Source organism: Ictidomys tridecemlineatus, chromosome 9 (genome assembly GCF_052094955.1).
Source record: "Ictidomys tridecemlineatus isolate mIctTri1 chromosome 9, mIctTri1.hap1, whole genome shotgun sequence".
Classification (NCBI taxonomy): domain Eukaryota; kingdom Metazoa; phylum Chordata; class Mammalia; order Rodentia; family Sciuridae; genus Ictidomys; species Ictidomys tridecemlineatus.
The window spans coordinates 1007043-1033833 of NC_135485.1; the positions used below are offsets into that span (position 1 = coordinate 1007043).

General features: G+C 55.2%; 1 protein-coding gene across 35 annotated transcripts in view; it reads right to left on the reverse strand.

The window, feature by feature from the left end:
• Fam53a (family with sequence similarity 53 member A) overlaps positions 1 to 26791 on the reverse strand; it is a 31660-nt gene that overhangs the window by 2496 nt on the left and 2373 nt on the right. For 3 of the 35 annotated variants that reach the window (XM_078020815.1, XM_078020816.1, XM_040292827.2), the window contains exons 2-9: positions 24157 to 24247; positions 20026 to 20162; positions 19557 to 19665; positions 18487 to 18609; positions 17204 to 17319; positions 14686 to 14919; positions 9646 to 9700; positions 8016 to 8809 (exon numbers count right to left, since the gene is read on the reverse strand). In XM_078020815.1, coding sequence (XP_077876941.1) covers positions 8016 to 8809; positions 9646 to 9700; positions 14686 to 14763 — 927 coding nt within the window. In that variant the 5' untranslated portion in view covers positions 14764 to 14919; positions 17204 to 17319; positions 18487 to 18609; ... (1 more) ...; positions 20026 to 20162; positions 24157 to 24247. Of the gene's footprint in view, positions 1 to 8015; positions 8810 to 9645; positions 9701 to 14685; positions 14920 to 15137; positions 15281 to 15398; positions 15524 to 16596; positions 16776 to 17203; positions 17320 to 18263; positions 18418 to 18486; positions 18610 to 19556; positions 19666 to 20025; positions 23927 to 24156; positions 24248 to 26791 lie in introns of those variants that run through there. The other 32 variants (XM_078020813.1, XM_040292828.2, XM_021722181.3 and 29 more) reach the window with 27 other exon arrangements.

Genomic DNA, 26791 nt, shown 5'->3' on the forward strand with positions numbered 1-26791 from the left:
ATAAATCTGACAGACACACAGGAACCACTGCGGGGTCCTGTCACCTCTGTGACCCCAGCTGTGCAGCTAAGGCAGGAAACCAGCAGCTCTGAGGACTTCCAGGTGTAGACAGGACAGGATGGCTGCTCCAGGAGACACGAACCTCACGCAGGGCTGGGCCGCAGAGAGGACACTGAGGTTCCCAGGGTGACCACTACACTGACACCGTCTGCACACCTGGCCTCGTCCCCAGGGCTGTCCTCCACTTCCAAGCAGAGAAGCCTGACAGATGCGTGGAAAAGCAAAGGACAGATTCAGGTTCTAAGCAGCGCTGTCTCCAGAGCGCCTTTGGCCCTGGGCATGACACAGCCTGTGGGGACAGACTTGACTCCTGAGGCAGGCTGGCTCGTGGTTAAGACTGTAGCACCATCATCAGGTGAGCTGGGGAAGAAAGGGCGGCCTCCTAACACCATCCCAAGATCACTTCCACACACATCCAGGCTGGGCTCACCACATCTGCACTGACCCACCTGCAGAAGCCCCAGCTTTGGCCAAACTAAGACGTCCAGGTTCACATTTTGGGGAAAGTACTAGCCCTGCCCACCATCCAAGGCTACTCAGGACCAATGCTAACTGTCCACAGGCCCAGTAGCCCCTCTGCAGGCCAGGGCTCTAGCCAGGGCCTAGCCCAGAAGAGTAAGCCACGGTGTGGCCAAGAAACAGCAAAGACATTGGGCAAATGCACAAGAGCCTCCCTCCATGGCCAAGAGAAAAGCCAGGCTGGTCCAGGCCAGGGGCCTGCATGCCTGCGCACATCCACACCAAGGGCCACGGTAGACATGGTCAAACAGGTGTGTCCACAGGCCTGTGTGTGAGCACGCCACGTGTATATGATGAGGAAGCAGGTGTGGGAAGCACATGGACCCCTGGTCCCTGCCACCTCCGCTGGCACCTGCCCCAGCCTTGCCCGAGAGGAGCTGCACTCTCAGGAGTTTCTGGTAGAGGGTGGGGGCTAGGTGAGCACCTGCACCCCACATGCAGGCCTCTCCAGGCAGGGACTCCCGGGCCTCTCTGGGACTCGAGCCTGAGGAGACTCCAGCCTACCTGATGCCACAGGAAGCCCAAGGCTGAGGGCCGCACCCCATGCATCTCTGAGAGCAAACCCAAAGAGGAAGCAGGAGGTATGGCGGCCAGCAAAGACAGCCTGCCCAGCAAGACACAGGGTGTCGCACAGACAAGATGCCCATCACTCAACAGAAAGAAAGACGGGAGAGAGAAGCAGGACACCAGTGACCTGAGCCCAGGCCACAGGGAGGGACGGCACCCACTCCTAACAGCAAGTCACGGCTGCAGGAAGGAGTCGGATGAAGACAGGGATCGAGGTCCTAAGAAGCACAAGACAGTAGCTAGGGTGGACACCAGGATGGGGCCACATGCCCCTGCCATGGCACTGGAGAGGCAGGAGAGCCAGGCCACAGCACTGCCGCAGGAGGCCTGCGGCCAGGATGGCGGGAAGCAGGCAGCTTCTCACCCCACTTCTGCTGCTGACCATGCCCGCAGGTACCCTGAACCGTCTGGGGACCTGAGGCCATGGTGGCCCTGCTCAGGGAGGCCCGCGCCCTGCTATGCCCACACTCTACCTTTGTCTACCTGGCACCCAGGAGCCACCACACTCCCGGGGGCTTGACAGAGTGGGGGCCCATGCACACAGCCTAAGACACTGGCTCCGTTGTGACCCCGTGTGGCCCCAGGCAGCTCCCTCCACAGGGTGGCAATGGCCTCTGAGACAGCACTGGCTTGTCACCATGTCCACCTTCACATGTGTTTATCCAACGAGAAGATTAAAGTCACAAGTGACTGACGGGACATGGAGCAGGTCCTCGGGACTGTCTGTTGGCTCAGCACTGGGGACAGTGTAGACAGAGAGCCCATCGGAAGGCCCTACTTCGGGAGATGACTTCGAGAGGGAGGCCAGCCCAAGACAGCCCTCTGCAGGGAGGCAGGGGAGGGCCAGCGGCAGCACCCCTCACCTGTGCACGCGGCCTGGTGCAGTCCTGGGGAGAAGGTCCAGAACAGGCGCAGGGAGAGAGGCAAGGGCACACACAGGTCTCTGCTGGGGCCTGCAGGCCCAGCTCAGAAGGCAGCTCCTCTACCCTGAGTGCTCAAGCTCAGCCCCACTGTGGTACCGCTGGGGGGCCAGGTCATGTACCCTGCAGAGGGCTCAGGGGAACCAGCAAGGCCCACTGACCTCCGTCCCTATGCATGGGAGGAACAGGGTGGTCTCTCCACAGGAGGCACCAATGCTGGGCCTCTGGACACCCAGCTAGAGTCCAGCCTCCAGACCCAGGGAGCCTCCGCATCCTCATACACCCAGACACCAGACCGGCTGTTGCTGCTGCTGTTTTTGGTGATGCTGGGGAGAGAACCCAGAGCCCAGAACATGCTAAGTCTACACTCCACCGCTGAGCTCATCCATAGCCGCCAAACTGCAGAATTCTGTCACAGCACATAGACTAAGAGGGCCTCTCTCTGGGGACAGCGAACTGTGGTAAGCTTTGAGGACTTCTGGCTTCAACAAGAAAGGCACCTGAGCATCCCAGCACACGGTGGTCACGGGGGCTCAGCCTGCTTTCCTCCTGACTCTGAGGCCCAGGACAGTGGTGACAGCTCACAAACCTTGATTCCCATGAGCACAACACCCCAGAGGCTTCGTCACCCATGTCCAGCCCAGCTGGCCTTAGGTTCTATGGAATAATAATAATTACTGACCAGCTGCTAACTGCTATCTTAAAGCCTTCCAGGCCCAGATGAAAGGCCAACAGGGAGCAGTTTCCATCTGCACCACAGACGGGAGTAGGCTCAACCCTGCAGAGGGCAGCATGTGCCACCCTGGAGATGCTCTACAGCTCGGAGGGCGCACCCTGTGGGAAGCCGGCCCCTGCTTGCCCACCACTGCAACCATCCACAACGTCCAGGGCAACTTCCACCTTGGACCATCGCCTGGCTGATGAAAACAAAACTATTTTCCTGTGAAAACAGAGTCCACATGGGGCTCAGGGCAGTCAGTGTGTGTCTACCTGCTGCTGCCTAAAGCCCACCTTAACCCTGCCCAGTGCAGGCCCAGAGTGAAGGCTCTGGTCCCTAGGCCAGGCCCTACCTCCTACTGCAGTGGCCAGGGCCTCGGTGCAGGAGCATCCAGCTCTCCATGTCCAGGTCCTGGCTGAGCTCTCTGCCCATGGATACGGCAGTGGCCACCTCTAAAAATGGAGGCTCCTGGTTCCCCATCACGACCAACCCACTGTGGCCCTCACCAGATCTCCAGCACACCCAGACTAGGGCTGAGCAAGCAGCCCTCCCGAGGCTCCTTCAGAAGACTGCCTGTCCTGTTGTGTGGACGCAGGCCCCAAAACCGAGTGATGGCAGCCACTGCAGAAGGCCCAATAACAGCTGGAGTGACAGATGAGCGGGACAGCCACCAGCATCCAGACAGGCTTCCTGGGGAGACTCCCGAGGCGCAGACAAGGCTGGATGCAGGAACCACAGGTGTCCCTCAGGGCCACCTCCGCCCACAAGTGACATCTCAGGGTCCAGGCTACTCCAGACTCACCCCGGTACCTGAAAACGCAGCACCAAGCATCCAGGTAAGCCACATGGCACGGCACCGGCATGCCTGCTCCTTAGGTTGAACAGCTGCACTTCCTGCTGGGCAGGCTACTCCGGCACCAAGGGGGCCGTGAGGCAGCAGGCTAGACCAGCAGGTGGAGGGGCAGGCATGCAGGACTCTGCACCCAGGACAACCAGGCTGGCCGGGAGTGCTGCAGACAGGTCTCTCCAGCACAGGGCCTTGGCCACAACCCTCACAACAGCACACACCTCACTACTGACAGCATCAGGAGGAGAATTCACAAAGGTCAAGAGGGATCTGAAAATGACATCACCCAAAAATGAGACCCTAATTAAAACAGACCCTTTATCACAAAGATACAACTTACATAAAAAAATAAGTAGAAAATCCTAAAAGATGTGTAACCCATTAAAGAAACAGCAGCAGCAGGTGCCCCAGGCCCAGATGGAACTCATGGGCGAGGCTTCGACTCAATCAGGAAACGTAGGCAAAGCGTCCTCAGGGCTCTGCTCAGAAAGGCCACAGGCCCAGGCCAGGAGAGACTTCTGACCACCTGTGCAACCAGAGCAGAGAGCCCCGGGAGACTGCTAGCTCTTGACAGAAGGCAGGGACGCAGGTCCAGAGGCCTGTGGGAGGCTGGCCCCAGGAAAACAGGCTTGGTACCAGGACCCACAGTCACACCCAGAGGCCACAGGAAGCCGCGTACAGCTGTGGACGACGTGAAGGGCAGGGCTGCCCCAGAAGCACAGCCCATTGGGAGTAACCCAGCAGCGGGGGGGGGGGGGGGGGGCAGGCTCTCAGGTGCAGCTGGACATGCTGGTCCCCTCCCCATGTGGGCTGCCACTCCACAGGGCAAAGGAGCTGCACTGCATGGCCCTGCACAAGCCGCAGACTGACCACACACCTACAAGGTCTGCAGAGCAGGTTCAATGTCCTCACTCTGAAACATAAAGATCGAGCACACATTCTGAAGTGGCTGACAGCAGGTGGAGAGGAGGAGGCTTAGAGGACAGTCAGCTGACAGGGACAGGGACACACAGAGGACAAGGGTCAAGGGAAACGGTGGGGTCAGTTTTGATCAAGGACAGCTCACAAACAAGCGAGCTGCGCAGCTTGGGAGGCTCAGGCAGGAGACAGCTATCTGAGAACAGCTGCCGACCCATGGAGCCCCCATAGCAACACAGAAAGGGCTGGGAAGTGATACTGGCCAAATTATACATAAATATGTACCTGTTTATTTTTTGGTTTTGGGGGGTTTTTTGGTACCAAGGATTCAACCCAGGGGCACTTAACCACTGAGTCACATCCCCATCCCTTTTTATATTTTATTTTGAGCAGGGTCTTGCTAAGTTGCTCAGGAACTCATTAAGTTGCTAAAGCTGGCTTTGAACTTATGATCCTCCTGCCTTGGCCTCCTGAGCTGCTAGGGTTACAGGCATGTGCCACCATGCCCAGCCAAATTGTATTTTCATATGTGCATTTATGAATATGTAACAACTATTATCACTATTATGTAGAAATATAAGGCACCAGTAAAAAAAAAAAAAAAAAGCAAAATTTTTTTTAACATTTAAAAAAAGGGTTCACGGGTAAAACACTTGCCTAGTATGTGTGAGGCTTCAGGTTCAATAACCAACACCTCAAAAAGATTTTTTTAAAAAGTAGGTGTGGAGCTGGGGCTATAGCTCAGTGGCAGAGCACTCACCTAGCATGGGTGAGGCACTGGGTTTTAGTCTCAGCACTACATAAAAATAAACAAATAAAAGTATTGTGTCCATCTACAACCAAAAAACAAAAAACAGGCAGACAAGAGGGAGACTGGAAGAACAATACTTGGGGCTGAGGTCCACGGGTCCGGGTTTGCAGAAGCAGCAAGAAAACATCACTGCCTCCTTGGGACTTGGTCCCTGGTGATCTGAGCATGACCCTCGTGGTGCAAAGAGCAGAGCTGCTCTTTTCACTAAGAATGAGGGCTAGGTGGCATTGCTATTTGTGAACACTTTCACAGATAACGTGAAGGAAATGGCGCTTCACACGCTGCATGCCATCACACGGCATTGCACACAGCAGACCTCAACAACCGACGTGGCCTGCGTCCCGGAGGGGCACAGCATGACAGGGGCCCTGCTGCTTCACTTCATTAAGAAAGTGACTGAAGGGGCTGAGGCTAGGCTCGTTGGCAGAGCTCTCACTGAGTATGGATGGGCACCAGGTCTGATCCTGAGCAAATAAAGGTATTGTGTCCACCTACAACTAAAAAAAAATAAAATAAAAAAAGTGATTCAAGGAAGTGCAGCAAGTTGTCACCCACCAACCCTGGGGTGGGGACACACACAGAAAGGCCCATCACAATCCTAAGGTGGGAACACAAAAGTCTAACTATTATGTTTTTTAATAATTTGAGATGCCAATTTTTATTGTAATTGGGAAAGATGGTCAGTAAGATTCAGAGAATGGAAGCTGACCATTTTGCATTACACAGAAATCCCACCTGCACCTCCTACCACTTTGCTCACTGCCCACTGCATCTACACTAGCTAAGAAAGTGCATTTGATCTCTGTCACACACAGCGCTTGGGGACACATTCCTGATGAGCAGAGATGTGGAGTTTCCACACTAATAAGCAAGGCTAATAAGCAGCTGCCACAGACACCAGGGTCTGTGGTGTCTAAAGTGCCGAAATCTCTCAGCTTTCCAGAGCATGAAAGCCACAGCGAGGTGTGCAGAGCACAGCCCCACCCTCACACCTGAGGCACCTGGCCAGCCAGCCTTGCCTCTGGCCACGCCCTGCCCTGTGGGGCACCCCACTGTCCCACATCTATGGACACTCTGACCCAGCACCACCCTTGGTCATGCCCGCCTTCTCTCTCCCCCAACGGGTGCGGAGTGTCTATGGTATCTCCAGAACGTGACTGTCGCCTGGCCATCAACATGTCCCTGGCATGAGCTATGTCCACCCTGAAGGCACCCAGCCAATGGCTCCCCACTGGCAGCCCCTCCTCTGCCGTCCTCCTTCTACCCACAAGCCATGCCCACGGGCACCCTGGCTGGTGGAGGACAGTGCTGTGGGCCTGGAGCTCCTCCGGCTGTCCAGAGGCGCCCCACCTGGCTCTCTGCAAAGTGAGTCAGGGTCTGACCCCCATCACCACCAGGAAGAGCCTTGCAGAGAACTGGCCGATCAAGTGGTCCTGGTCCAGAGCAGGCACATGGCAGGGCCCCATGGCGTCCCACACGGGACACCAGCCAGTTGGCCAAGAGCCTGAGGCCACTGTGCTGACTGTGCTCAGGACTCGGCAGACTGCACTCCAGCAGCTGCTTCCAGGACAGACTGGGCACTGCCCACCAACTGCCCACCACGTGCAGGGCCCACATTTACCCACAGCAAGGCCCCACAGCAGCAGGAACCAATGGCCTGAGGCCCTGGGATGGGCTGGGCAGTGGGCAGTCAGGGAACAGCCAGGGCCACGGGTCACTTAATGAGGAGGCCGTTACACCCTGCCACCCCACCTTCCGCCTTGTGCAGCCCCAGGACCCCACACAGCCAACCAGCTGTAAGTAGGGCCCATCCAGGTCTAGTCTCCTTCCACCTGAGGCAGGGAGACGGACATGCCTCCCAGTACACACCAGAGGCCCCTCTCAGTCCTCCCCTTCTGGACTGCGCCACAGGCAACAGCTGTGGGCATCGCCAAAGGTCAGGGTGCTGGCACCCACTGTAAGATCTCCAGGCTGCGCCAGGTTTTCTTCCAGACCACAACACAAAAATGGCTCCCTCTAAATGGACTTTCCCAGGGCTGGAGCTGTGGCTCAATAGCAGAGCTCTAGCCTAGCATGTGTGAGGCACTGCGTTCCATCCTCAGCACCTCGTAAAAATAAATAAAATATTAAAAAAAAGGACTTTCCCAAGAGGTGGCAGGGACATCAGGGTCACGTGTGGGTGCTACCTGCCAGCTGCTACTAGACTGAGTCACCTACAGCCAGGCCAGTGGCCCCATCTCCCACTGACTCCCATGGGCCAAGGGGCCCACGGTTTGGAGCAGCTCCCCAAGCTCTGCTGGGGTCCCGGGCTCACTTCCCGGGTGATTGCCACCCTTGAAGATGCAGCAGGGTCCCCAGCAGACAGCCCACTGGACTGGAGAGGCACATGCACTCCTCCCGGCTTCCTCTGTCCCCAGGGCCAGTGTGCAAGCTCTGCCCCAGTGTGACTACAGGTGCTCTGAAGCAGAGACAGGGCCACCATCACTCACAGTTGGACTCCACTCCATGGGGGCTATGCTCCCTGCCCAGGTCATCCCACATAGCACACCGACTCAGAATGAGGTGCACTGATCCTTGCACAAGGCTCCTTGCCCCTTGCACAACCCCCAGGCACACCCCATCAGGGCCTAGGTCTCCTGAGCACCCAGGACTCACGGTGAAGCTCACCCGTGTCATTTTTAGTAAGTCCAAGGACGGGCGCGTCCACCTGGCATCCTCTTCACGCCTCCGTTTGCGCCGGCTCCTCCTCCCGCTGAGCACGCATGGCTGTGAGCGGCACCGCAGCAGGCCAAGGCGCCGGCCCAGCTCGGGTGTGGATGTGGGGGTGCTGCTGGCTGAAGGCAGGCGGGTCCCTGCCTCTGCGAGGTGCTCCTGTGAGAGGGACAGGCGGCGCCTTGAGGAGAGCGGGCAGGGCCCTGTGGGACGCCAGGGCAGGCCCGAGCCGGAGGAGCTGCCTTCACTGCTGTCCACGAAGCCGCTACTGGCTGATGCAGGCCGGGGCACCAGAGGCGAGATGGGGCCGGCAGGCGATGTGGGGCTCCTGGGCAGGCCTGCACCCGGGCTCCGCTGCAGGGAGGAGCTGCCGGGGCTGCAACGCTGCAGTGTGGCACTCCCGCCGCTGTTGCACCGCCTCTTGGAGACTGGCGTCCAGACCTTGGAGCTGCCAGGACGCCATGGGGACCGGCAGCGTGCCAGCTCCTCGGGCTCGGATAGAGATCGGCAGTGTCGCTTGGTCGGTGGTGCCACGGGTGGCCCTGTGTTCTCGCAGAGGTTCAGAGCACTGTCCACCCCCGGGCCTGTGCAGGAGCAGGGAGACTCCGACCTCCACTGAAGACCCTCAGTGTGCACCACGCCACAGGGGCCTGGGAGGAAGGGGCACACAGGCCCCGCGGCCGCCTGGCTCCCAGCAGGTCGTCCTGTGTGAAAAGCCTTCCAGGGGCTCTCATCCACTGAAGAGACACAAAGGGCGGAGGAGAGACGGTGAGCAGGGGCTGGGGTCCCCAGCAATCCGGACATAGGCCAAGAGCCTGCCCCAGTTCTGTTCTGAGGGATGCAGCCACAGCAGTGGGACAAAAGGTGACACAAGGTGAGTACGTGTTAGAGCAGAAGCCACCAGCCACTCGGGCAAGGCTGGCCCACCTGTGCTGACCACTGGCTCCGGGACAGTCTCCCTCCCTAAAGGCCAGCTGTGGGGCTAACTCACTCTGAGGAGACCACCTGGTCTCAGGAGGCCCTCAGAGCACCCCTGGGGGCAAGCCCAGCTCTGTGCACGCCCTGCACCACCGAGCTGTCTCCCTCTGTCCCTGCCAGCCTCACAGGCTGGGACCCCACAGTGCCACTTCTTAGAAACAGCCCCCAAGCTCAGAGGTTGCCTCCTTGGCTGAAGGGCGAGCCTAGGAAGACGCAGGCACCCCCCTGCATGGCCGTCCCCAACGACACAGCTACACAGTGCACACCAGGGCAGATCGCAGTGACAGCCACAGCAACACCTGACTCCTTCTCTAGGGGCCAAAGGATGCCATGGGGCAGCCTGGTACCTCCCAGGAAGGGCCAGACAGTCCCCTGACCCCCACCCACATTGCTGCCAGCAGAGAAGGCAGAGCCCTCGCTGAGCCCTGACCCTGGCCCATCCTCACAGACCATGCATGACCACTGGCCCAGCAGGGAAGACAGTAGCCAGCGACCTTCCCGGCCCACACAGAGGACACAGAGGATCCCCGGGGCCTGGCTCTAAGACTCCCCTGGGTCCCACCCTACTCCCTGTCAAGGCTTCTGAGACACTTACCACTGACCTCCAAAGGGAACAAATGGCCACTTTTGTTCAGTTGCTCAGCAGAATACTAAAAGTGATAAGAGAGAAGTTTCAGCACTGAGACTTACATATGAAAATTCAGAAAAAAGAAATTCTCCTAGCTGGCATGGTGGTGCACACCTGTAATCCCAGTGGCTCAGGAGGCTGAGGAAGGAGGGTCTCAAGTTCAAAGCCAGCCTCAGCAACTTAGCCAGTCCCTAAAGCAACTTAGGAAGACCCTATCTCTAAATAAAATGTAAAGAAGGGCTGAGGAGGTGGCTCAGTGGTTAAGTGCCCCTGAGTTCAATCCCCTGTACCAAAAAAGAAAAAAAAAAAAAAGAAAAGAAATACTCCAATGCATTCATCACTGCAAAAAATCCTACTTCTCCCTAACACTTTATTTTGGGGGTAATGGTGATTAAAATGAAAAGCACTGGCTTCCAAACACACTCTGTGAGCGTGTGTATGTGAGTCCAGTGCTGAGGTGGAATCCAGGGCCCATGTATGTAAGGTAAGTGCTCCTCTGCTGAGCTACACCCCAGCCCTTTTTTATTTTTTTATTTTGAGAGAGGATCTTGCTAAGTTGCTGAGGCTGGCCTCGAACTTTCTATCCTCCTACTTCAGCCTGTGAGGAGCTAGGATTACAGGTGTGCACCACCACATCCAGCATTATTGAAAGTTTTTTTAAGCCAGGTATGGTGGCGTACACCTGTAATTCCAGCAGCTCAGGAGGCTAAGGCAGGAGCCTGATCACAGGTTTGAAACCAGCTTCAGCAACTTAGCAAGGCCCTGTCTCAAAATTTTAAAAAATATAAAAGGCTGGGGCATAGCTCAGTGACAGAGCACCCAGGATTCAATCCCCAGCACCAAGAACTTGCCAACCTAAGCTAGATGAATGGGCAGTTTCACTCTGAGCCTCAGACACACCTCCTGTCACTGAGCCTGATGCACCTGCTGCCTCTCCTCTGGCAGCTTGGGATGTGTCTGTGCTCCAATCATTGCGCCTTCCTCTTCAGCAAGGAGCCCCAGAGCCAGGCAACTGAGGGTGCAGAGCCTCCCACTCCCTCAGGGAGGCAGCTCTAGGGGCCAGCACAAAGATGCCATGGCAAATGCCACATGGCCTTTCCCGTCACTGCACTCCATGATGTAGCAGGGACAGCATGGCTGCTGCACAGAAAAGGCACTAACGGTTGGTTCTGAGACCAAGAAAAAGACACCCATGGATAGCAGCTGCCCACATGCACAGCTGTGGGGGCTGGCATAGGCACAGGCACTAGTTAGTGATCTTCAGGTTCAGAAGCAGAGAAGCAACAGTTCTGCAGACCACCTGACACTGACAGCGCACACCTGAAGGCTCCCAGGCCCTGGTGCAAACCAGCACAGCTGTGGTACCGCCCAGGCCGGGGGCTTACTCTCCCAGCCCCTTCCACATGGCTGCAACCTCGTCTGTGGCTGGCAATGCCTCATGGCCAGTGGCCCTTCCCCCCATCCCAGTACTCCCCCACAGTGAGTACAGGACAGCACACAGAGCTCACCCTCCCAGGTCTGCATCCCCAGTGTATAAGGAAGTGGCCCCCAATCCACAGACTTGCAAGACAGGGCTCCCTCAGCCAGCTCGAATGGCTGCCACCGTGACTGAGGACCGCAGGCCTGCACCTCCCAAGTGACCAACACACATGCGGGGCAGCACATGCTTCCAGCAGGTCCCCACACATACAGGCTGCATGGGATATGAGCTGAACTGGTAACCTCCACATCCACCCAGGCCAGTGGCATGATGGGACTTCCCAGAGCCCCATGTCCCTCCCCAGCACCAACCATAGCCAGCCACAGCCACTCTATGCCAGTCTGAATGGTGACCCAGGCCAGCTGCATTCTCTGCTTCCATCTGGCGTCCCAGCCCTCCCCTCCCACTGCCCCAGGGCAGCTACTCTGACCCGAGTCCACAGTTTCCTACTACCACCAGTTTGTCAGCCAGCAAGGATCTCCCCAAGACCTGCACACAGCCCACCACCCACCACCTCCAGCCCCAGCCAGAGGCCATCGCCCTGCAGCCCCCGACCACTCTGGCCACCCTCAGGGGCACCAACATTTCTTTAAACACACTGCACAACTCACTCTTGCCCCTGCCCAGCATCTGCCACCCACAGGTGAGCACTTATACCCCACCCCAGCATGGGAACAGGTACAGGTATGGGAAGGCACCCAGCTGAGTGACTTCTATATGTGGAATTCAGTACCTGCTGCTATCTCCAGGCCTCTGGACACCCAAACACAAGCACTGTCCACTCTTTTCTCTCCCTGGCCCTGAGGGCCCTCATGGCCCACCTTTCTGCCACAGCAACAGAAGGACCCTTCCCACCTTTCAGTGCTCAGCCCCTATCATGCCCCCAGCCCCCAGCACTGCTCCAGCAGTCAGTGAGGCCCCGCCACAACCCCCAGTGTCACCAGTCATCACTCCTATGGTCACTGGTCATCTGTGGACCTCCAAGTGGTCAGCGTCTCCTCTGGCCTGAAGCCACAGGCAAGGGAAGGAATCAAAACCCAAATCTCCCCAGAGGGCAAGGAACACCCTGCTAAGTGCCCCGGGAGCTGGTCAGGACCGCCACGTGCTGAAGAACCCTCCAGACTCACTCCTGCCATGAAGCTCCCCCACTGCACAAGGGGGCGAACCAGAGAGGCAGTGACTACAGGCCAGCTCTGAGAGAGCTGCGCAGAAGGAAAGCCAAGCCAGAGGCTACACGCTGCATGGTGCCATTCGAGAATCACTGCTGACCAAGAGCAAGCAGGGATGCTGGAGGGCCCCAGGGAAGGGGGACGCACAGGGGAGGTGGTGTGGCAGGAGAAGAGACGTGGGCAACCTCAAGGCACTTACTGGCCTACCTGGGCAAGAGAAGGGCAGGGGAGGCTGGAGTAGCCCATCCTTTCCCTAGGCCTCTCTGCAGAGCAGGACTAACCTCCATTCCCCAAAGACAGAAGCAGAGCAGAAGGAATGGGTGGGGCTGGGGCTGGGGCTCAGGGGTGGGGCTCAGGGGTAGAGCACCTGCCTGGCACATACCGATGAATACAATAAAAATACTGTGTCTGCACACAACTAAAAAAAAAATAATAATAATATTTTTTTTTTAAAAAGAAAGAAATGGGTGAGCCTGAGTCCTGGGTAAAAGGAGGCCTTGGGGACAAGGGGTGTAGCCCCAAGAGACTCAACAGAGAGCAGCGATGGAGGAGCCCACCTCACTGCATCCAGGGAGGACTCGGTCTGACAGGATGGACCGGCCCTGCAGTCCTCTGTCACGACAGACACATTGCCCTCCCTGCCAGAGCCTCCGGGACTGGGTGAGGCCTCTGAAGTGCACCACACCCAGGCCAAGGCCAGGGATGTGGGGTCCTAAGCATCCAGCACAGGGAGGTGCTTGGGGTGGGCTGGGCTGGACAAGTGGCATGGGCGCTGATGTCTGGGACTTCTAACTGCATTCAGATTATTTTAAATTTTAGTTTTAAAACTTATATCCAATTCTGTTACGAGAAAACTTGTGTTTTTTCTGCAATGCCAAGGATTGAACACAGGGCACCCTACCAACTAAGCCATTTTTGCACGGAGGGGTACTGGGGATTAAACTCAAGGAACTCCCAGCTACATCCCCGGCCATTTTTAATTTCAGAGAAGGTTTTTCTAGGTTGCTGAGGCTGGGCTTAAACCTGCAGCCACCCATCCTCAGCCTCCCGAGGTGCTGGGATCACAGAGGTGCACCAACACACCTAGCTCTGAGTATGTTTAGGCAGCCTGGATGTGTGAACCTTCTTTTTCAAGTGTAAGTTTTATGAAATCTAAATACCACCATCAACTATTTCTGTAACAAATATTTGGTTTTTGAGTTTTTAGTTTTGTTTTTTTTTTTACAGTGAGACTTTTAGTGCCTAAGTTGAATTTGCTGTAGAATAAAATATACAAATTTCTCAAAAGATTTGGCTTTTAAAGAATAAGTTTTTGCCAGGTGTGGTGGAACACACCTGTCAACCCAGCACCTCAAGAGGCTAAGGCAGGAGGATGGAAGGTTCAAGGCCAGCCTCAGCAACTTAGTGAGGCCCTGGTTGAAAATAAAAAGGGCTGGGGTCTAGGGCAAGGGTACAGCACCCTATGTTCAATCTCCAGAACCAAACCAAACAAAAAACACCGTGTCTTCAGCGATGCCCTCAAGTGAGTGCAAAGTCAGCACCCTGGGCAGACGAAGCTCCACGACTGCCAGCAAGGGCCAGTACCCAGAACCCAAGAGGACATGCATGAGTGACAGCCAACAGAGGAACAGCATGACCACTGGGGGACCCAGCTCAGAGGACGAGGAGCCCCACAGCGAGGCGCCACCCACATTCATGAGGGCGGCTGTGCTCTCCCTGACAGCGACAGTTCTCTCAAGACGGGACGTGGCAGCTGCTGTGGGAGCACCTGGCGGGTCCTCGGGAAACTCCTCCAGCACACAAGGAACGCTCCCACGACGCCCGCAGGCCAGGCCCACACCACAGGGGACCAGCCACAGTGGGCCAGCCCACGTCCACCCAGAGAGGAACAACACACTGGGTCTGTCTAGCACGGGCCCAGCCACGTGCCAGCCGGGATGGGGTGACAGGATGGAGACCCCCCAGGCAGGCCACCTGCACAGTGCCAACTCCAGGCTGGACGCTCAATCTAACCAGGGCAGTGGGTGTCCTCAGGGTGACATACAAAGTCCACTTACCTCATAGGTAGAAAACTACTCTGCCTACGCCAGGTTCAGACCAGACAAAACCCACAGTGATGAAATCAAGAGGTTCCCTCAGAGCACCTGACTAGGCCACATGTGCTGACCACCTGGACGCAGACGTGCACAGGCCCCGACAACGCCAACAGGCCTGGGCCTGGATGCACACGGCGCCTCTGCTGCCCAGCCCACCAGGCCCCTCAGCTCTCAGCCTGGGAGGCCTCCACGTCCCAGTGCAGCCACCTCTGGGACACCACATATGGGCAGCACTCTGCCCTTGGCGCTGGAGCCAACTCACCGGGCCAGCTTCACAGGCCTTGTGGGTAAGGTCATCCAGGCTCTGGTTCTGCAGCTTCTCGGTGATGAGCGTGACCATGGTCAGCGCCCTCCCTCCGCCCACCACGGAGTGCTGCAGTTCTGAGACATCGGACCTCGGGAGGCCCAGGCCACAGCTGGGTTGTGCTGAACCTCAGGTTATGTCTCTGCTTGGCAGACACAACAGCCCATCTCCCCAGGCTCTTCAGAGCTGTGCCTGCAAAGAGAAACGGCCACGTGACCAGAGTGGAACCACGGTGCTGAGGCTTCTCTCGTACACTCCTAACATCCCGCCCGACAAACACCTTCCTGCCTTCAAAACCACCTGGAACCTCCAGGAACAGGCTCTTCTGGGGAAGGATGAAGGGTCAGAGGCACACACAGCACCAGCCCCACTGAAACCCTTTCCTACAGCTGCAGGAAAGGCCACCCAACCTGCTCCAAGGAAGGAGGGAAGAACAGCAGCAGTGGGAGCCAGGTTTCCAGGTGGCCAGCAGGGTTCCACACCAGGTCTGCCTCCCCAGCCCTGGCCCCTGAAGCGTGGGTCCCTCTGGGGAGAACAGGATAGCACACCAGTCCTAAAAGAAGGAGGTTTGCAAGTCCTGAGCTCTCTGGCCCTGGGGTGGCCAGCTCCCCCACAGGGTAAGATGTCCCCATGCAGCAAGAGGTCCAGCGTGCCCCCAGGACACCACTCACACAAGGCTTTAGACTGCTCTGGGCCCAGTGGTGAGTGGGAGCTGCCACTACAGGCCATCAGCCAAGGAAGCAAGAGGCCACAAAGATGGCGGGAAGCAAAGTGGCAAACCCGGTGACAGCACCCTCTGAAAGGACAAAGAGAACAAAAGAGGCCTTGGAAGCTGAAGAGCACTGGACCCCACAGGCCTCCTGAGCACACGTCCCCAAGTGCCATAGGACAGGACAGGGCAGCTACACACTGGAGCACCTACGAGCGCTAGCCCCACTTCCAGCCAGCCAGCTTGCCCAAGGTGAGTGTCCACCCCAACTCAGCAGGTGCGGCCAGCTGGCCCACAGTGTGGCGCCACTGCCACAGCAAGCAGGGCCACACTGGAGAGCAGGAACACCTGACCTCAGCCATGCACGGAGAGACCAGGAAAGCCCAGGAGAACCCCCGTACCTCCAAGACGCTGCCAAGACTTAGCACTCACTTCCCACACTTAGGAAACACACCCTCTAAACAGAATCCACCAACACTTCCTCTGCGTGACTTTGTTTTTTTGTTTTTTTTTTTTAAGAGAGAGTGAGAGAGAGGGGGACAGAGAGAGAGAGAAAGAGAATTTTAACATTTATTTATTTTTTCTTAGTTCTCGGCGGACACAACATCTTTGTTTGTATGTGGTGCTGAAGATCAAACCCGGGCCGCACGCATGCTAGGCGAGCGCGCTACCGCTTGAGCCATATCCCCAGGCCCACTCTGCGTGACTTTGAAACTGAGGCCCAAAGCTGGCATCTGCCTGGATGGGGCAGTCAGGGCCCTCCATAAGCAGGAAGCAGGGCCAAGTGTAACCATCAACACTGCACCTGAGACCCAGCAGGTGCCACAGGCCTGACCTGGGGACCAGGAGGCCTGGCCCAGACAGGACTGAGTCCTCCCCACACACAGGGGCTACTCCAGGTGGGGGTACCCAAGCAGCTGGAATGCTGCTCCCATATAGCTCGTCTGCTTTGGGATCACACCCCTGTTCCTTCAGCACCTGGTGTGCCTGGCACTGACAGCCCCCGCCGACCTGGGCAGAGCTCTGGCCTACACAGGGAATGTGAGCCAAGACAGGTCCAGCGGGTCTGTGTTTTTCAAACAAGGAGGTTGAATCAGCGCCAGGCTTGCTGTGGGACCAGCACTGGTCTGGCTGCCCAGCCTCGCTGCACAAGAGCTCACCTCAGCCCCAACTTCTGAGTCACACCCTCATAGGACAGGGCTTTGTAGGGTCCACCCTCAGCTAGATGGGTGACAAGCAGGACACTCCTTAATTGTAACAATCCCAACATCCACCAGTTCTCTTTCCCTCAGCCCAGGTGCCACCATCTGCTGAAACCATCTCCTCCTGCTGAAACCTCCTGGGTAGACAAAAACACACACGTCAACCCCAAAAGGCCACAGTAGCACAATTCAACTTGAAAAAAAATCATAACATAATGAGTAGTTATTTTTAAAAACAGCCACAACCAGTGGTAGCTATGCCTGTAATCTCAGAAACTCAGGAGACAGGAGGATCCCAAGTTCAAGGCCAGCCTGGGCAACTTAGTGAGACCCTGTCTCAAAATAAAAATAAGAAGGGCTGGAGATGTAGCTCAGTGGTAGAGCCCCTGTCTACCATGTGGAGACCCTGGTTCCCAGTTCAAGGAGAGAGGAAGCAACAGACTCCATGGTCCTGGAGCACTGGAGGAGCAGGTGAAGCTGGGCTGATGCAGGTTTGGGGGCAGCTGGCAGATGGGACAGGAGTGGGTCTGTTTCAGACGGAAAGTCTGAAACCCCATAAACTCACCCTCTGACACACATACCAACACGGGTTTCAGGCAAGAGCCATCAGTGGAGGGCTGGAGTGCAGCTCAGGGGTAGCCTGCCCGCTGGGCATGTGCGGGGCCCGGTTCGATCCCAGCACTGCAAAACAGAAAGAAAGGGACCATCACCAGCTGAGTGCTAAACTCCACAGGGACGGTGTGAAAGGATCTGAACTGACACTGTGTGCAACCACCTCCCCACCAGACATTCATCAGTTACAAAGGAAAATAACCCACAGGGGACCTCCTAAGCCACAGGATCAAATGACCACAACAAGAGGCAGGACACATGGACACGGTGCCTTCTGAGGGGACCCTGGGGAGGACACGGCCCACAGCAGGGCTCCTACTGAAGATACAGAACCTCAGTCTAATCAGACACACCCAGAAGGCAAACTGCAAACAACTGGCCAGCACCATCAGAAGTGTCACGGAGGCCAGAGCAAGGCCAGTAAGGCCAGGAGGGCACCCAACACAACACCGACCATTGCTGAGGCCTCCCAGCACAGCAGGAGGAGGACAACTGAGGAGGAGACTGGGAGACTGACTTGGCCCCGCTGGACGGCAGTCCTGCACCCCTCAGCATCACTTTCCTGATGGAGGTCAGACTCTGCCCTGTAGCAGTGGCAGATGTGGACCTGCGGAAGGTCTCCACACCCCTCAACAAGGACATCCTGTCAACACTGTGAGCTCAGGAGGGGCCTGCACTGCTCGGCAGGGCAGAATGGGGGAGGGCCGTGGTGGTGGACCCCTGCCAGTAGAGGAGAAAGCAGCTCCGCACACCCTTCCCACCTGGAAGCCCAGCAGGGGCTGTCAGTGGCCAGACCCCAGCACAGCAGGAAGATGCCAACTGAGAAGACTGGGTGTTTCCAGGGCTGCCACCACAAAGCACCACACTGAGGGGCTTCCACAAGCCAGAGTCAAAGAGCCCTCCTTGGAGGTACAGAGGAACAGCTGGGCCCTGCAGCTCCGGGACCAGTGGCTCAGAGGGAGCCTTGAGCTTCTTGGAAGCATCAATATCTCTGCCTCTCCATAGGTCCTCACCTAACAGGTGAGCAGCTTCTCCCAAGGCTCTGCAGCTTCAGAGGACTGGACGATCCTAATCCAGTGAGGCCTCCTCTTAACCTATCTAGGTCACATCTGCAAAGACCCAACTTCAAAGTAGGGTCACATTCAGAGATGTGAGGGAGGTGTCAGGACTTGAATACAGCTGGGAGGCACTGTTCAACCCACAGTGCCAGGCCCCTCTGCCCTCTAAGAAACTGACCGTGATGCCAGGACACAGCCACTAGGCTACAGCATGCCTATCCTCCAGGTAGGCTCCGCCCCTCCACAGGAGCCTAGGTGGGGTTCTGAGATGAAGCTGGTCAGGATCAGAGGAAGCACAAGTCTAGGCAGGAAAGGCCAGAGAAGCACAAAACAATGAAATGGCAGTAAGGAGGAAACCAACCAGCCACCGTCAGGAAAGAGGTGGCAGAGAGGAGGGCACTGGCCTTCACCAGGGAAGAGGTGGCAGAGAGGAGGGCCACTGGCCTCCATCAGAGGCAAGCAGCAGCCTGTTACGGGCAACCTAAGAAGCCCCGTGGAAGATGACATGAAGTTGAGACTGAAAGCTGAGCCAGCGGCCCCAAGAGGGAGACAGAGGCTGGCCCTGGCAGGAAGATCCCCCAGATGCAGAGGTGGATGTACAGCAGCGGAGGCAAAGTGGGATACCTGGCTCAGGTGACAGAACTGGCCAGCCCTGCCCACAGGAGGGTGGGACATGGCCACGCATAGTGCTCTGGAACTGGGAAAGGACACTAGCCAGACACCTCAGGAGGGACAGTGGGCCCCATGGTCTGCCCATCCCAGGGACCAATGCCCACTGGAGCCCATTCCCACTCCAACTTTCACCAAGCCAGCTCCCAACACCTCTGCCCTCCTTGCACAGGAGCCAGTGTCAGCTGACCCCTTGGCCCTGCCCCTTCCCTGCTACTCTTTCCCACTCTACCCTGGAGCATGCTGGGCCAAGCTGGTCCTCAGGCCCCTGCACCAACGCCAGTGAAAGGGGCCTCCCACGTTCTGCCCCCAGAGCCACCCTCCCGGGTCTCTCTAGGACAAAGGACAAAACCCTGGCCCTGGCCCCAAGCCCTTGGCTCTTCCCTACCTTTCTTCTTCCGTCACCCTACATTGTGGCTGCACAGCCCCCATCCTCTGCCCAAGCATCATAGGCGGGGCAGGGGCTCCACAGGGGCAATGACAAGGGCTCCCAACTCGGCACCGACCCAGATGCTCACCCTCTACCTAGACAGAGACAGAACTCCCGCGGGGCTCTGTACTCACTTCCTGGGGACTCACCCTCCACATCAGCATCAAAGTGGGTTCTTTTTTTTTTTAATCTTCATTCAGGTCTACTAGATGGAGTCAGAGCATTGGCCAAGCCATGAGTCAGTATCCTGTGGCTGTCCTAAACAAGCCCCACAAAATGCACAGCTCTAATGGCCCTTCAGTGGCCCTGGGGCATGTTCAAGGGCCTCTCCCTAATAGCAGCCTCATTCCCACCCCCACCATGCATCCCATCTGTGTCCACCAGTTCTTTGGGATTAGGGCCACCCCACTCCAGCACCCTGCTTCCAAATAAGGTCACATTCTGAGGTCCCGTGGATGAGGACTTCATGTGGATTTGGGTGAGATACCATCCAAGTCCATATCCTCTCCTCACAGCAGACACCCCAGAGGGTGCTCTCAGCCCCTGGGAGGTGTGCTTCCCTTCTTGCCCCACTTCCTCCCCCTCCCTGGGACCAGTGACTGATACTGACCAACTCACCTTGACATGGACACAGCCTACACCAGCTCCTGCACCACACCTCCCAGGGGCTCAGTGAGTCTTCTTCCACGTTACCCCCATGCAGAGCATGCTCAGTCAGCTGCCCAGCAGGCTGTCCCCTAATTAAAAATTCCCTCCTTTTTGTGGTGGGGGGAATATGGAGATTGAACTCAGGGGCACTGGACCACTGAGCCACATCCCCAACCCAATTTTGTATTTCATTTAGAGACAGGGTCTTACTGAGTTGCTTAGCGCCTCACTTTTGCTGATGCTGGCTTTGAACTTTTGCAATCCTCCTGCCTTAGCCTCCTGAGCCACTGGGATTACAGGTGAGCACCACTGCGCCCAGCCCTCCTTTTCTCATTTGCAAAGTTTCTGCCTAATACAGTTATTCCCCCAAACTCCCCAACAGAATTATAAAGCTCCTAGGAACAAGTTTGGTTGAATAAAAGACATCAAGAGGGCTGGGGCGGTAGCTCAGTGTGCAGCACTTGCCTAGCATGTATGAGGCACTGGGTTTGATCCTTAGCACCACATAAAAATAAATAAAGGTCTTAACGCCCATCTACAACTAAAATATTAAAGAAAGAAAGAAATAAGGAATAAAAGACATCAGGACCCTGCAGCCTTGAGCTTAGACCATAGGGTAGTGTCCTCCTACCTCTGGCCTGGCCCCGTATCTTGCAGCTTCCTGGGAAGAGGTGCCCATGAAGCCCCTGACTCTGCTCTCTTCCCACAGAGGCAGGAAGCCCACCCCTCCAACATCTTCTAGCTCTCAGGGTCTTCTCTCCCCAGTGTTGGAAAACAGAACAACCTTGCAGATCTCAGGCGTGCTGGCTGCTGACCATGCCTCAACCCTCTCCAGTGCTGTCTCTGGAAAGCTCCTGGATGTCCTCTCCAGACCGCTGGCCTCTCCTCCGGACCTCACCCCCTTTGCGGTGCCGCTGACCTGCCCGCAAGGCCTACCCTCAGCTCCAGCTCCCAGCTCTGTGTGGCACGGGCCTCCACCGGGCCCGCTGAACCTCCAAGGCCCCTCGGAACGGTCCACCTTTCAGCCTGCTCTCTCCCAGAGCCATCTGCCGTTCCTTCTGGTCCTGCACTGGTCACCTCAGTCCTGTTTCCAGGCTGGACTTCCACCAACGTTTGTCACCCTACTCGTCACTGACGCCGAGGAGAGCCACATGGCTGCCTCAGGCAGAGGAGCCCACAGGCACGACCCCTGGCACTCAGAGGGTACTCAGAGAGCTCAGCAAGGATCTCACTGGACTGACACGGGCAGCACGAGCCCAGGAGGCACTAGGCCAGGAGAAATGCAGCTGGTTCCGGGCAGACACCAGACCCGGCAGCAAGGGTGCTGCCAGGGAGGCTCCCCCTGACCTACCAGGGTGAGACCCTGAGCAAGGGCCGCCCTGAGGAGCTGCTCCAGAACCTCAGATCCCAGAACCACACGCAAGAATAAGTGACTGTTACTGTCCCAAGCCACCAGTTTTGGAGGCAATTTATTATGCTGCCAGGTAACTAAAACAGTGACGCTTACTCCAGAGAAAAGAGCCAAATGCCACCTCGCTGCTAGACTGATTAGTCACCACACTGGCACCAGGACTGGGGAGAAGGTACCAGTGGTGTCCCTCTCTCAGCACGGCCAAGCAAGTGAACCTCCCACGGCCACTGAAATCATCAACTGTTGCTGTTTGGTGGCTGCTGACCAGCTCAGAGCTGTCTCTTCTTTGAAGAGAGCGTATGCAGATACCATGCTCTGGGTCCTGGGAAGCCCGGGACACATTCTTATTCTGATGCCACAGAGCTAGTGCTACTAATAAGCTGCACAAGAACTCGGAATTCTTTCTGGAAAGCCCTTTCAAAACAGGACAGAACAAAACGAGAAAGGGAATAAAATGCACCTGTCCTAACCAATCAATCTCTTGGTTTTTGGAGCCAGGGATTGAATCCAGAAGCGTCTAACCACTGAGCCACATCCCCAGGCCTTTTGAGACAGGGTCTCACTAAATTGCTTAGGGCCTCACTAAGTTGCTAAGGGTGGCTTTGAATTCATGATCCTCCTGCCTCAGCCTCCTGAGCTGCTGGGATCACAGGTGTCTGCCACCACACCCAATTCTCTCAATATCTTGCTAATAGTAAAACCCACAACTATTTGTTTGGAAGTAGGATCTTAGTTTAAAAGTACTTGGGAAGGGCTGGGCATGTAGCTTAGTTGTAGAGCACCTGCCTAACATGTGCAAGGCCCTGGGTTCCATCGCAGGTACCACAAAAAAATAATATCATTATTACAGAGCAAAAAGTGCATGAGAATTAGAGTCAGTTGGTGTAACCCAACAAATCAACAGACTAACATAGAAAACTCATGTCATCACATCAGTAGATACTGGAGAAAGCATCTGACAAACTCCACCAGCATCCATTCATGATAAAAACTCAGAGGCGGATGCGGTGGCACATGCCTGTAATCCCAGCAGCTCAGGAGACTGAGGCAGGAGTATCCCAAGTTCAAAGCCAGCCTCAGCAACATCGAGGCGCTAAGCAACTCGTGAGACCGCTTTAAATAAAATACAAAATAGGGCTGGGGATGTGGCTCAGTGGTCAAGTGCCCCTGAGTACCTGGTACCAAAAAACTCAGTAGATACAAAGAAAGGGTACAACTTGAACATGTCCCCTCCAAACCTCAGGCCTTGCCAAGGTAACAATTCTAAGAGCGGGGCAGTAGCAGGTGACGGGCCACAAGGGTACCTCCCATCCTTACAAACCACCTAGTGTGACATGAAGCGACACGACGTGTAAAATGTGCTCCTGGCCCCGGCTCTGACTGAGTTAGTGCTGGGTACCACCAGCCTCAGGAGCAGGCTCAGGCCTCAGAGAGCAGTCCTGTTCCCGGCCTTCTCCCGCCTTCTCTTCCCGTAATTTCTTTTACCTAGGGCAGGTCACAGAAATCTCATCTTAAGTTCTCATCAAACACCACCTGTCTGACAAGACCCCCATGAGAAGTGTCCTGCCCCTGCCCTCCAGGAAGGCATGCCCAAGAATCTGGTCAGAGGCCAGTGCTGGACTTGCCCACCCAGTCTGTCAGCCTATGTGTCCAATCACACCATGCTGGGTCACACCATGCAAGGACAATGACTCCATAAACACTCTGAAGGACAGGGCCCAGGAAGTTTCTGAATAGGGAACCCTCACAGGAGGGTGAACAGAAGTCACCTGTGTGCTGGGAGGGTGGCAACCCAGCTCCAGAGCCCTGCCCCCTGCACTGAGGACCCCTCTAGGCTTTGCCCTCTGCACCTCTCCACCTCGCTGCTCATTTGTATTCTTTAAAACACTCTCTCTGTGTAGGTGCAATGATGCACGCACGGTGACCTGGGGGGCTGAGGCAGGAGAATCTCAAGTTCCAGGCTAGCCTCAGCAACCTAGCGAGGCCCTGTCTCAAAATAAAAAGTAAAAGGGCTGGGGATGTGGCTCAAAACATATATATATATCTCCTCCACATTAAACTGGCAAATGTGTGTATGGTACTCCTGAGTTCTGGTTAATCAAACCGGAGGAGGGGGCTGTGGGAAGGTCAATTTACAGCTGGTCAGTCAGAAGTTCCAGAGGCCCAGAACTGCAGCTGGGGCGAAATGGGTGTAGTCTGGGGACCTGATGTGTCTCCAGTCAGGTGGTGTCAGAGCTGACCTGACCCTGCTGCTTCTTCTGCAGACTGATGGCTCACTTGCTGGTGGGGAGTAGGCTCCCACCTCCAGACGCCAGAGAAAGCTTCAATGTTGGATGTCATGGTAGGAGAGCGAGAAGCTTGCTTCTCTAAAACCCACCCACCGCCAGGTATTCTAACAAAAATGGACTAAAAAGAGAACTTTCTCAACTTGATGAAGACCATCTATAAAAACCGACAGCAGCACATGCATTAGCAAGAAACACGAAGCTCCCCCACTCAAACCAGGAATGAGGCAAGGATACCCCTCACTGCTGCTTCTCAAGAGCACCCTCCAGAGCCCAGCTGATGCAGTGGGAGAGGAAGGGACAAAAGGTCCACAGCCTGGGGAGCAAGAAACAGAACTATGCTGTTCTCAGCAGGAGACGGAGGAAGAATCGTTCTGCAGCAGATCTGAAGGGCCTGACGACTACCTCTGGAACACTGAGCCGACGAGATAAGACTGCAGCAGTCAGCACACACGCGTCACCACGTTCCTCTATACCAGCAATGAACAAGTGGAACCTGAAATTAAAAACACACCACCATTTACATTTGCACCCAAAAAAATGACTAAGGAACAAATCTAACAAAATATGTACAATCTCTATACCAAGGAAACCACAAAACTGATGAAAGAAATCAAACCCTAAATACATGGAAGAACCCTCATCTGTGCAGAGGAAAGGATCAACACTCAAAGCACCATCTCCTCCCAACTAGACATTCAGTACAGTCCCAAACTTCTTACCCACGAAGTCATCATACCAGATGCCAAAGACTGCATGGCTTGTCAACAGCAGAGATGCGTTACTCACCATTCCGGCAGGTTTGGTGATTAGTGAGGGCCTACTTTCTGGTTCACAGGTGACCATGTGTCCACACATGATACAAGGGCAAGGGAGAACCATAATCTCTTTTCTAAGGACATTAATCCCATTCCAGAGAGATCTGCCCTCACAATCTAAGAACTTCCCAGACTCCACCTCCAAATACCATTGCATCATGGAGTAGCTTTCAGCACAGGACTTTTGAGTGGACATAACAGCCTGTTTCTCTCATCAGTGGAAGCTGGAGCAAAATAAGGGAAAGGAAATGGGAATGAACTATCATAAAAATAGGGGAAGGATCACAGGAGTAGGAGATGGAGGGAGAAGGGACAGGAAAGGCAAGAAAATGTGGAACAAATTTAACAAAATCATGTCATATGCATGTATAAATATACCACAAGTAGTTTCACCTTTATGTATATATAGACAGTACCAATCAAAAATAAATAGCCAGGCACAGTGGCGCATGCCTGTAATTCCAGCAGCTCAGGAGGCTGAGGCAGTAGGAACACAAGTTCAAAGCCAGCCCCAGTAACTTATCCAGGCCCTGTCTCAAAGTGAAAAATACAAAGGCTAGGAGGTTAGCTCAGTGATAGAGCACCCCTGGTTCAATCCCCAGTATAAAGGGAAAAAAAGAAAAAAACACACAAACCTGAGGTACCACTGCACACCTATTAGAATGGCCAAAATCCAGAACTTGGACACTAAATCCTGAGGAGGACGGGGAGCAACGGCACTCTTTTTCACTACTGGTGGGATAAGAGATGGCACAGCCACTGTGTATGACCATTTGGCAGCTTCAACACTCCTCATTCCACAACTAGCAGTCATGTTCCTTTGGCATTTAATCAAAGGAAGCAGAAACTTCTGTCCACAACAATCTTACCCAGGTGCCTACAGCAGTTTCATTCCCATCACCAAACCTGGACACATCCAAGGTGCCCTTCAGCACTCCAGTGGATAAATAAACTGGCACATCTGGACAAGGGGTGCCGTGCAAGGCTGAGAAGAAATGAGCTACCAGGAGACACAAGGAGCCATGGAAGAAACTGAAACACAGTGAAAGCAGCGCAGCCAATCTGAAAAGGCCCTGCGCTGGGACTCGAGCTAAGACAGTGCCACCAATGTGGCAGAGCGAGGAATGAACAGGCATGGCACAGGGGGTCTTCAGTAGTGACACTACTCATCACACACTTGTCAAGCCCACAAAACAGTAACACCAAGAGTGGACCCCAGTGTTAGCTCTGGACTCGGCTGACGATGTACTACAGTAGCTTCAAGTGGAACCAATATGCCACTCTGGTGGGATGCTGGCTGTGTAGGATAGGAGAAGGGGTAGATGGGAACTCCCTTGCCCTCTGATTCAATTTTGCTGTGAACCTAAAGCTGCTGCTCTGAGAAATAAAGCATATTTTTTTAAATGTAGAGAAACCAAGCTTGAAGTGCTACCTTTGAGACACAACAAGACACTTGAATGGAGTCCTCCTCTCTGCTGGTCCCCACACACTGTACGTCACACAGAAGGAAATAGCTCCCAGGCACTTCACTCTGACAAAGGGGCACAAGGCAAGCTCTAGCTAGACAGATGGGTGGGAGAGCAGGTGGCCCCAGCTGGCCGGTACCCCCTGGGCTCCTTGAGCAATGACTTCTCCTTTCTGACCCTAAGTTTCCTAGAACTGAAATTAAGAAGAGCTTGCCTAGCACACACCTGGAATCCCAGTGGCGTGAAGGTAAAGGCAGGAGGATCCTATTTCAAAGCCAGCCACAGCAACTTCCCAAGACCCTGACCCAAAATAAAAAATAAAAAGGGCTGAGGATGTGGCTCCGTAGGTAAGTGCCCTGGGTTCAACTCCTAGGACCCAAAAAAGGACAACCCATGAGACCTCAAGGAATCAAATTAACTAATGTTTGAAAGCACCCAAGTGCCAAAGACGAGGTTTAAACTATGACCTATGCTTACAGCAAATGCTTAGAAAATTTTTATCCAATTTTCCTTTGGTAAATATCATTGCAGAAAATGCTAAAAAGGTTTACATAAAAATTTTTAATTTGCCTTTTAATATATATATTTTTAGTTGCTGACAGACCTGTATTTTACTTATTTATATGCAGTACTGAGAATCGAACCCAGTGCCTCACACATGCCAGGAAAGTGCACTACTGCTGAGCCACAGCCCCAGCACCCCCTTAATTTGCTTTAAAATAAAAAAAATGTTTTCAGGATTTCTAGTACACCAGT